Below are 12402 nucleotides of genomic sequence, written 5' to 3'. Positions count from 1 at the left end.
TCAGGTTAGAGAATACTTAAATGATTTGTATCCAGATAAGTGGATAGGTAGCCAATTCCATGACCTCCCCGATCCCCAGATCTGTCTTGTCTTGATTTTTTTTATGAGGCTATATAAAAAACAGGGTGTATGAAACTCCTCCGACAGATGTAGAAGATTTTCGGGCAAAGATAAGAAATGCTTTTTTGTCCCTAACTCCGACAATGCTGCGAAATGTGTCAAGCAATTTTCATCGTAGAATTGCTCAATGCCTATAGAAAAATGGCAGACATTTTGAGCGGTTACCTGTTAATTACTAATTTAACTAGGTCTTTATTACTTTTGTTAGAAATGCACGATGTTACTATTTTGGAAACTGCATGCGTGTGTTCTTGTTGTCTTATCATAATTTGTATTTGTTGTTCTTTCAAACCTCTCCTTCAGTTTTACAAAACAGTTTGTACGAGGATATCTTTGTAAATCTGGATGATTCGGAAGAATCATCCTTACTAAACATTTGATAAAAAATGGGCTTAGTAGCTATTAGTATAACCTGTCAGTATCAGAAAATGTAAGCAACCAATATCGACTAGAAAAACCTTTCAAGCGAGATATCTCAAACACTGTGAATATTTGAATAGAACTATTCTACACAAAGTACCCTTTATTTTTGATGTAGAATCCGAAAAAAATATAAAAAATGTGTTTTCATTTAAAAAACCAAAGTTGGTGTCTGTCCAGGAAAAGTGGAACACCCTGTATAGTTGAATATATTTTTAATTTGTACATTCCGAGAAATGTGGCAACACTGTAAAAAGAAAAATCCATTTATTCCTCATTTTAACATAGATATTGGACTTTCCCGCACTAGTGGAACACGCTGTATACAAATTTTTATTATTTCTTACCTTTAGCAGAAAACTTTTTTAGGGACGCCTATGAAACTCATTAAATTTTATTGCTAGGCGTTTTTATACATGTTCAATTGACTTCGGAAAGACTATACTAGAATACATTTAAAAAAATTAATTCCCCTGCAGAAATAACAAAGTATACATACTTAATAAAAACCAGTTTCAAGACATTTAAAACACTCCGTCTTGAAAGACATCAATTCCTTCCCTTCGCTGCAGGCATTTGCCGAAATAATTATTTCATTATTCAACAACTCAGTTCGCCCCCTTCTCCACTCCCCTGGCTGCCGCTCGCCCCCTCCCCTTCCTTTAATCTTCCTCCGTTCACTTTCTCTCTCTCTATTACCGGCTGACACGCGAGATGTCGGTCTTCCGGGGCTGTTTTTCAACCCGGAGAAAGTGCTATATTATCCGGTCTTGCCGGAACAAGCCGAGCTCACTCCTTTAATATCTCAGTTTGTTCTACTTCATTCCCTTTATCTTAATCTGCCCCGGTGAGGAATTCGCGATGAATTTTGTCGCTGCTCGGGCGTGTTTACCGGTCGTCTGACTGCGCGCGATTTGTCTCTGCGGGGACGTCGGGAAAAAACGGATTTATTGGATTAAAATGCCTGAACTTATACAGGGCGTCCCCTAGATCGTGGTATAAACACAACGTGGGGACATTTGCGAGCAGAAACCGAAAATGTTTTGTATTGTATGTAATCCCCTACAATGGTTTGTTTACATTAAAAAAGTATTTTGTGTTTTGTCATTTAATACTATTCTGCAATCTTTTAAAAAATTTTATCCAACATTTGTATATAAAGATGCTATAATTTCTTTGGTTTTGTAGTGGTACGCTAAAATTACATTTAGTACCTGCCCTAATAAATGTATTTAGCAAATGAGATTAGAATATGTAGGTTGTAAACATAAATTAGTTGTTGTTTATTAGGGTACATAAGCACAAACCGAGTAGGCAATGACCCGGTTAATTAGGATAGGGTAATAAAAGTAGGTACCTGGGGACAAGGATAAAACCGAAAACATTTCGAGGCACGAACCAGAAGTCTTGAAGCCTAGTTCCTGCTCGGTTGTGTCTCGTGTTACCAGCGAAATTAGTAGAATAAAGTTTTCCATGCTACTTAGAATTTGTCTTCTCCCTTGAAGACCAAACAACTATAGTTTTAAAGGAATAATGTGGTCTATAAGTCACTAGTGAGTTGCAAGTCATAAGTCACTAGTAAGTTATGACTAGTTATGACTAGTTATGACTAGTGACTTATAGAAATCATAAAAAGACAAATGTTTGGTTTATTTTTCTAGTTTCTATTAGAAAACTAATTTAAAACAGTAAGTCAACAAATAAACAAATAACCCAAAATGCTACAAACTTACAATCTACCTACTTATTAATATTAACATTAAAATTTATGGTAAAGCCGTAATTTGATGCCAAATGATTATTGGAATCATTTTGTGGAATCATTGGAATCATTTGATGCCAAATGATTATTGGAATCATTTTGTGATTGTGGTAAATTTATAGAACAGGTTGCCCCTTTGCTTGTGCTTGCTTCAGGAGACTGTACCCCTTGTATCTTTTTAGCAATATCAGTTTTGCTGGAAATTGACTCTTCTATATAACCTTCTGCAACTGTAGATGACTTTCATCCACCGTGGCGTTTGAGTGTTGCAATATCCCCTCCCGCATCGGCCAAGAGAGCTGCAGATGCACGATGCAAGCCATGCCCTGTATATAAGTTAGAATCTGTCAATCCCAAAAATCGCGCAACAACATTAGGGAGTTTTGATAGATTATTAATACCAACACATTGACGTGTGCATTTTGCCCTTTGAAAATTGCAAGAGAACCTTTTATGCTGCACATTTTGAGGACTTAGCTTAGAATATTTTCTAATTAATTCAATTGGATTAACACAAAATCCTTTATTTAACACAGCGAAGCTTCTTGGTTTGTTCGGTTTAGTGTTTGAAATCATGATGTGGATGTATTGCCCTTTGTCCTCTATATTGTCTATGCTTAGATGCGTCAATTTCTCGGAACGGCGAGCGCCAAAAACTCGTAATACCAACGCCACCTAAAAACAACAAATTTAATAAATATAACTCATTTAAACTATTCAGTAGAACCTACCTTATTCATAAGGTGATCTTCATCTAGGGTTTCACTCAAAAATTGTTCGATTTGTTCTCTTTCTAAGAGCTTGGATTTTTTTGGTTGAAAATGTTTGTGCTTAAACTTTAGAAATGCCACTAGTCTTCCGAATTTAGAAACTTCAATGTTCTTGTTAAAGTTAACTTCAACATGGAATATTTAGTCCACAATGTGTGTGGAGCTAATTTCTCACTTAAATTGAAAAAATAAGCCAGCAAGTCATCTTCATTTACGCCTTTCACCCCTTCTTTGATTTTCCAATCTTGAAATTCCTTCAGTTCTTTGTTGTATATAGATTTTGATTTCTCTGGAATGATACCTGTAGTAGCCGCATTAGCTTCTTCTAAAATTTCAGATGGAATTTCCACATTTTCCATTTTTTCAATCTTGGTTTTAGGATTTCAACGTGATTTCAACTCAAAAAATATTGTTGTTTACTTACAACCCTTGGTTACAGACACAAGTTAGATTGACATTAGCATCTTTTGTAATATTTAAAAATACATTAATTTCGTTAAATTACTCTTTCTGACATTGACAACTTGAAATTTTAAGTTTTTTTATTTATTATTAAAACGAAATTTTATGAAAAGTGTTGGATAAAATTTTGTATGGCACTATAAGTCACTTGGAAAATTGGCCACAGCGTGACTTATATATACCGTAACACACTAGTACCATAAATATCTATTAATTCGAACCCCCATTGTTATCAACGTGCCACGTACTATAGTTTGAACGTTGCCATTACAGAAAAGTTCATATTTAAGTAATTCAACTTTCTCCCTCTCCCTATGAGTAAATAAAAAGAGAAGAACAGCAATATAATGATTTTATTTGAGGTTCCGGTTGTGGTAAATTAGTTATATTTTGATAAATCATTCATGTAGGGTGTCCCAAAAGTAACGCAAGATTTGAGTGTGTAGATGAGACTGTGCGCAAATTATGTGGAATTTTCGGTAGAAGGAACGCCCCGAATGGCCCCGTATTTGACTTTTATATGTAATATTTTATTACTTGTGGATCCAACTTTATTTTTGACATTTACCTGACATTTTCATCTTATTGATATTTAAATTTTACTTTAGACCTTAATATTTCTTGCTACTTATTTTTCTACCTCATACACTACTATTTAATAAAACTATGCCATTTTAGCTTTAGTATGATATGTCACTTGCGATTTCTAATTAATTTTAATTATGTTTTTCCAATAATATCTTTGGCATGTCCTCTATTATACTTAAATCTTTGAAATTTATTCTGTTCTAGTAATCCGACTCTCTGCTAATGACTCGTAATACCTATTTAATACTAACAATTTTTTTTTAATCAAATATTGTTTTTAGTTTTATAACAATTATTTCAACCTTTCTCTTCACCGCGTTGTATTCAAGTAGAATTTTAATTTAACTTTTTAAATTTCTCTCAATACTATGATTTCATCTCAATATGTATTCTTTGGAACAGAAAAGTACATTTTGTAAGAAAACTTTCAAATTCACGTTTGATGTCAATAAAACAAGGTATGTCCACAGGTTTCACATCATTGTGATTCCGTGTATTCTTACCACTCTGTCACTGTGCATGCTTCAATTCGGTATAAAAAGCAGCTGCTTCTGGTATATCTACCCTTTAAAATCATGTGAAAGCTTTGTCAACTATTTAATTAACATCTTTTTTCCTCATACGAAACCTTGCATTTCTTTTGGGATACATTTTATTTATAATTTTATATACTCCTTACCCCTAACACGTTGTGGAAAATCTTATTAAGGATACATCATATGATGTACAGGTCAATTTCCAGGCCTCTACCCACCCTTACCCGTAGCTACACCCTGTATAAAAGCCATCAGCCCCAGCGAAGGGTGGACGGCGGGCGGATCAACGGTCATCATCGTCGGGGACAACTTCTTCGACGGGCTCCAGGTCGTCTTCGGGACGATGCTGGTGTGGAGCGAGGTAAGATTTCGTCAAAAAATCGCTTAGTAATAGTAAAAAAATCTTTACCTAGTTTTAAGATAATCACTCTCTACTTGCTAATGTTTATTCGGAAATTAATCGTAATATTGTCGGCTAAGATACAAAATTTTTGAAGCTAAAGATTTACATCTTAACTGACGAGATATCCTTTTAATTATAACATCTTTGGTAATAAAGATTCGACAGGCAGAAGATAGTGCATAAAACCTTTTTGCAATATGTATATTAAAACATATAAATTGTGCACGAAAATGAGCAACTTTTATTAAGCAACTGATGGTCTAAATGACTATCCTGTGCACCTTGTGCACGTGCGTTGTGCACGTGCACAAGGTGCACAGTTTTACTTAGCTGGCGTATAAAATGTTTTCTGATCAAGAACTAGCAGATATGGTGTTGATGTACAGAGAATGTCAGTACAATTTAAATGAGACTTGTCGCTTGTATACGGTCCGTTACCATAACAGATGACAACCTTACAATAGAACAGTGAAAAAGGCAATTCAAAGGTTACGTGATATCGGGAATGTCCACCTGACAGTAAGAAATTCCTACTTTTAAACGAGGTTTGAAGCATTTTCGAACACAATATTTAAACCGGCAAAGCCGACATCAACGCTTTTGCACTGCGGCTTCGACATCAAAGGTACAGTTAGCTGGTGCACCAGGGACGACTTTAAATTTGTTTAAACCTTCAAGTGACATTTTTTTTCTCAATTTAAAACGTAATGTTTTAGACCAGTCGAGATCAGTTGCTTAATAAATTTGTTTAAACCTTCATGTGACATTTTTTTTCTCAATTTAAAACGTAATGTTTTAGACCAGTTGTGATCAGTTGCTTAATAACAGTTGCTAATTTTCGTGGCATTTTCAAAGAACGCATTTAGTTCAGAAACACCCTGTATATAATTTATTTTTCTTTCTCACGAAACAGATAATTTTTATAATTCCTATGTAATTAATGACTAACATGTAGTTAGTATATGTAAATTCTTCTAGTGATAAATATAAGGCAAATTATATGAAACTTTATGATTCCAGCTGATAACGCCGCATGCAATACGCGTCCAAACCCCACCCAGACATATACCAGGAGTTGTGGAGGTGACATTATCGTATAAATCAAAACAGTTTTGTAAAGGGGCCCCCGGAAGATTTGTTTACGTTTGTAAGTGTGCTTCGTTATTAATTAAGAAAAATTTGTTTTATTTTTTTTGTGTTCGTGCTTCTGTACGTTCTTTGTTTACATGTATTTAAATTATGTCGCTGAGCCACGCCTAGAGTCCTGTTAAATTCATATTGTTAACAGTTGTCTTTTTTATTCAAGTGCTTTTTAATTCTATTCTTATAGGTGTTTTGAATTTTCAGCGCTCAACGAACCTACGATAGACTATGGATTCCAACGATTACAGAAACTCATACCCAGGCATCCCGGTGATCCTGAGAAACTTCCAAAGGTAAGATTTAGCAAAGAACAAGGCGATTTTACTCTACTGTTTAAAGGTAGTAATATTATATACTTAAATAAAGTTAATGAACGCCACGCCGCCAATGTCTTTCTACCTCGGGTGTCGAATGCGGTTAATCCCAAGATAGTGACGCAGGGGTCTTCTTGGAATTCTATCTCGTACGGACGTACTTATGTCCAGATTATTTTTATAACAAACTTTAACAAAGAACTAGAAAGGCAGGCAAACTCCGCTGACGAGGAGTTTGACCTTTCTCTCGGGCCTTCGGCCCTCGGGACGTGCTCCGGGTTGCTTTGGTATTTAAACACTCTGTATATAAAAGTTTGACGAGAATATTTTTCCAAACTTCCAAAAAAAGCATCTGGTTAGTAAATATAAAATTTTCCTTCCAAAGACTACGTGGGTAAGGCAGAAATAGTAAAAAAATAAATTAAGGAGGTTTATCGGGTACGGAGATAAAGATAAAGTACAGAGGTAAAGTCGGTAAAGTCTAACGAGAGTTTCTCTACATTCGCTAGTGACTAAAGTAGTAAGCCTTTAGATTTGTCAACGTTGTACTTGGCCGGCTCGCTCGCCTCGGCGTTCGCTCGCTCGCGTTCGATCGTTCTATTTGCTTGGGCACCTGCAAATTGCAAATAATACGCTACGTCGAGACCGCGGTGTTGCCGCTATCACGCATATGGAGGATAAGTTAGTCAACGACAGTAGTGTGAAGAATTATTATAAATTATGTATCTTACAAGTACCTAATCGATTTCTACAAGCTATCATACGATTCCCTAGATATCGGTTTCCTATTTATACAAGTTGCTGTGGAAACTGTTCGTCAATTGTTGCGCATTCTAAGTGGAAAGACCAAGAAAATCTGCATTCTCATAAGACTTCGTACTAAATCGTGAACAATTATTTTATTAATATATCTCTCTTAGGTACTCAAACTAGTTATAATTTTGTTTGCCAATTCCAAATCAGATAAACCTCCTTAATACATCTGGTTAATAAATATTCAAATTTTCATTAAAAGACTATAGTAAATAAAGACAAAGTTAAAAGTGAAAAGAAAAAAAAACTACCCGTAATTCTGACCTGGGTCAATTTTATAGAACATCTAGTATGTGGATTTTTAAAAAAGCGATTTTTCTTAAAAAGTTTTAAAGAGAGAATTAAAAAAATGAATAGGGAAAAATCTAGTCCACCTGTGTAAGTTTTACGAAACATCCTACATAAATTGCAAAAAACACCTTGTTGGAAGGGTATCTTATATACTTAATTATTTAGAATAGCGACATCACCATCAGCTTTAAGAAAACAAAACTGCTGTCATGGCAACGATATTTACTGGCTCTGAAACAAACTTTGGTTATCAAAAGTTGCAAAAAAAAACAACTAAAAAAAGTTTTAAACATTATTTTGTTTATATTGGGTACACTCAAACACGATCGTCTTTTACAGGAGATCATACTCAAAAGGGCAGCAGACCTAGCGGAGGCCCTGTACTCCATGCCTCGCAACAACCAGTTGTCCCTTTCCGCGCCGAGGTCGCCCACCATGGGCAACAACGGGATGACGTCCACATTCAACGCCTACACCGGGCAGCTGGCTGTCAGCGTTCAGGACAACGGAAACGGTCAGTGGACAGAAGGTGCTTGTCCTTCCTTGCTTCCTTAACGTACTGGGTGTCTAGCGTAGCCGTTGATGAGTCACTGATTAATACTGTCCAAATAGTACTGTGAGGAGTTTAAAGATATCATTTCCAATTTCTTGTATAAAAAGATACGATCCATGTTTTAGTGTTAAACAGTGACAATGCTTACTCCCGTAGAATAGTGATGAGTAGATTACATAGCCGTAGTATCATTGGTACGTATAAACGTGTATCTGATACGTCATTATGTGGTGACGTCACAGCCAGTGGTTATGTGAATTTTCTATCGTAAACGGTGTAACATTGGCTGTTTATTGGTTTGTGTAGGGTTGCTCCATAAATTCACACGTTTTTTTTTTATTATAAAGTTTTACTGAAAATGACAATAACAACAAATTAATCACTAATATATTTTATCTGGACCCACTATAATAAATAGACCTTTAATACGTTGTTCTTAAGGAGGTAAGTGGATTTTACCGTAGAAGTGGAAGTTGCTATGGACAACGGGAGGTAAGTAAGGTAACTTACCTCCCTAGGGAAAAAGCCGAGCGGTAGACCGCTCCCTGAATTCTGTACAAATAATTCTCTATATTTCCTCAAACTTCTTTGGACCTTCTCTACACTGCTTCGTAATTCCTCCACATAAATGTTTAACAATCTCCGCATTTTTCTATAAAAGGTAATGGTTCCAACTTCCCGACTTCCTCCAAACTTCCTCCAGACTTCCTCAACTTCCTTGGAATTCCTAAAAACTTCCCCGACTTCCTTCGGAATTCCTTTCATTTGAAATTCCTTTCAACTTCCTCAACTTCCTTATAACTTCCTCCAATTTCTTCCCGACTTCTTGGCGACATGTTCAAAAACTGCCTCAGCAGTTTACCCCTCGGAAAAAGCGATTTCGAGTTATAAATGCATATTTTATGAACAAATAATTAGAAATATTTGATAAACATAACATTTTATTAATTATTATGAATGAATATTTATAGTAATTGTACAGTTATTACATTTAATAACATTTATAAAATCTAGATAATTATTCCCCTCGCGTTTACTAATTGTCACATTTTTCTCAAAATGATTTGACCGCTCCATTTCAGCCACCAGGAGCTCAATATTGACTGATCCATTAAAACAGTATGATGGGACGACTACTAGAACCTGGAGTTGAAGTGTCGTTGTAAAGTATCCTGTTGGCTATTTCATTTTTGTTACTTAAACTGTCAGCAACATAACTTTCTGCAATTGTGGCTGATATCCACCCACCATGCCTCTTGATTGTTAATAATCAACTTCTGTATTAGCCAGTAACGTTGCCGATGTTCTTCGAAATGAATGGCCTGTATATGTTTCAGGATGTTCTAGTTTCAAAAACTGTGTAATCTTATTAGGAACCATAGAAAAAGTATTCTTGTCGACTGGTTGGTTGTAACATCTACCTACTTGATAGCGCATAAAAATGCCTGAAATTTCAGTTTTAATTTCCAATCTAATCTTGATATATTTCTTGAGAATTTCTAGTTGAGAAACAGAACCTAGACGAGAAGTAATTGTAAACGTACGTGACATACAATTTTTAGAATATCGAATTGTATCTACAATGTCGTTGAATATTAACGATATTGCATGGACTAGATGTAATATATTTAGCAACCCAAAGAGTAATAAAGTAATAAACAACCGAAGGGACAGTTTCTTGACCTGCAAGTACGGAGGGCACCAAGGACCGACCGACCACCCAGTTAGTTAGTTCTTTCCAAGCATTCAAACACGCCGCGTCTACTTTCGATATATTGTATTTCTGTATTAGTCATTTATAACAATTCTTGTTTTATCAATAAACAATTGCAGTTATGTGTTCCAAATAAAACGATTCATTCCACTGAACCACTCCGACACAATCTAATCTTGATATATTTCTTGAGAATTTCTAGTTGAGAAACAGAACCTAGACGAGAAGTAATTGTAAACGTACGTGACATACAATTTTTAGAATATCGAATTGTATCTACAATGTCATCGAAATTTTTGAAATTGACTTCCAAAGTAAGTTTGCATAACTCATCAGAACGGCATGCTCCTGCCTATGCCTAAGACCGTCACTAGCTTCATTAGCAAATATATGTTATTGGGTGTCTGGACGAGAAAATCGTTGACTTGTTCTATTGTAAAAACGTTTGACTTTTTAGGTGTATACCCGTCATTCGTACGTTTCAAAAATGGTATCAGCATAGGGTATTTTGATATATCCAAGTCCTCTTCTATGAAAATAGTTGACATAATCATTGAGTATTCACTCCACAAACTTGCCGGTACGGTGACTTTAAAGTTCTTGACTTCACCATGAAATATGCTAGCAGGGACATGTCAGAAACACCAGTGTTTTTGTTCTGACACCATTCTTTGAAATTTTTATATCCTCGTCCGTAGCGTACCTTCGACTTCTCGGACAACAAAAATTTGCAGGCAGCATTTGCTGCACTTTCTATTTGAAAATCGCTCATTTAAAAATAATAATTCAAAACCAGCAAAATTGCAACTTTTATGTGGGTTTGTTTATAAACACCTTAGAAATGACAAAATCCAAACAACTAAAGCGACTTTGCAAGATTTCGATGTCAAAATGAATTGATTAAGAAATGTCAAAAAATAAAACCTAATCTTTAATTCATGAACCATAAAGAACTGTGGGAACAAATAAAATGTTATATACCACACAACAGTTAAGTATAATTTACTAGTCTCGGACTCTATTGTCAGCCCTCGCTCCGCTCGGGCGCAAAATCATCCTCGACTGGTAAATAATACTTACCTCCTTTATGGTGTAAATAACTATTCCGCATTTTGACGAATTTATTGATGCCGATTCGCCAAAAACGTTTGGTCGTGTGTGGACGTATTTAGTCGGCCTTTTTTGAGGTTCTTCACCATTGGCGAAGGTTACGCCACTCATTTGGTTTGATATAAAGCGGAAAAGGTGATAATCCGTTGGTGCAAGTTCCGGTGAGTGCGGCGGATGCAGTAAAACCTCTCATTCGAGTTTATTCAGAGCCTCTTTGACGATGTTTGCTGTACGAGGTCGCGCATTGCCGTGATTGGCTCTTTTCTGTTGAATTGCTTCGTTCATACTGTGAAGCCGAGGGAGATAGCATTCCTTGTCGGCTGTTTTGTTCTTCTCCAGCATTTCTCAGTACACCACCACCAAACACAGATCATGGTCTTCTTGGGATGGACAACTTGTTTGACTCCGGGCTTTGGGGTATCTCCTTCCTTTGCTTCATATTGACGTAAAGACACCACTTCTCAACTTCGGTGACAATTCGGAAATCGTTGCTTGCGCGATGTCGGGTGAAATTTTGAGCTGCTTTGGTCCCACAATTTTCTTTGTTGTCGTCGCTTATCATGTGCGGCACCCAAGTTCCGAGTTTTTGAGCAAATCCCATAGGTTGATCTTCTCAGTCAATTTTCGACATGTTTGGCAGTCATTCTATTTCAAAAGCACCCTGAGATGGTTCTCCTCTAACTCAGAAGGTCGACCAAAGGGGGGTGCGTCACCAAACTCGAAATTGTCATCTTTGAACCTGGCAAACCAATCTTTAGTGGTTCTCGCAGCTATAGTTAGTATCGAAAATGAAGTTTTCTGTCTCCTGGAACTTATATTTCAATTTCCTGAAATTTAGTTAAAATTAAGTTTTAAAGAAAAACAATGTCTGTGGTTTTATAGAGCTAGAAAATCGCGAGAACTTATGGAACAACCTCAATACCATCCCCATTTCTCTTCATCAGTTCAGTGTCATAATTGATTTTATAATTGTTTTTACCTATTTACATTAGAGAATTCAATGAATACTTACTTTGGAGAATACATTTGGATTGATGATTTTTTCAGAAATAGAATAAATTAGTTTTAAAATACTTGGTCTCTCTAAAATTACAGTTTGGGCAAAAACTAAGATAGAACAATCCAATAATCGGCCGACAAGAAGTTGGTGTGCACATTTTAGTCAGCTTAATTTGATAATTTCGGCAGCTATTACAAGACTGATTATATTGTGTTTTTATAGAGTAGGACGCGTGGGTTGGAACAAATTCCTTTAAAATTCAGAGGTTTGTTGTTTGGAAAAACGCTCGGACACGTCGATTTTTATATTAGGTTGCGATTTTTCTGATGGTAAATTCATATATACAGGGTGGCCCAAAAATAAGTTACGACAATCAACTTTAATTTTTCAAATAGAAATACCT

At 35.8% G+C, this 12402-nt stretch overlaps 1 protein-coding gene across 1 annotated transcript in view; it reads left to right on the top strand.

Moving 5' to 3' along the window:
* Nucleotides 1-12402, top strand: part of LOC108905704 (transcription factor collier) — a 204941-nt gene that overhangs the window by 182619 nt on the left and 9920 nt on the right. The window contains exons 10-13 of the mRNA XM_018708688.1: nucleotides 4853-5019; nucleotides 6082-6208; nucleotides 6409-6497; nucleotides 7962-8151. Of these exons, the coding sequence (XP_018564204.1) occupies nucleotides 4853-5019; nucleotides 6082-6208; nucleotides 6409-6497; nucleotides 7962-8151 (573 nt within the window). The remainder of the gene's footprint in view (nucleotides 1-4852; nucleotides 5020-6081; nucleotides 6209-6408; nucleotides 6498-7961; nucleotides 8152-12402) is intronic.

This window comes from Anoplophora glabripennis, unplaced genomic scaffold, assembly GCF_000390285.2.
Source record: "Anoplophora glabripennis isolate ALB-LARVAE unplaced genomic scaffold, Agla_2.0 scaffold31, whole genome shotgun sequence".
Classification (NCBI taxonomy): Eukaryota; Metazoa; Arthropoda; class Insecta; order Coleoptera; family Cerambycidae; genus Anoplophora; species Anoplophora glabripennis.
The sequence above is the reverse complement of the archived record's forward strand: the minus strand, read 5'-3'. Positions and strand labels throughout refer to the sequence as shown.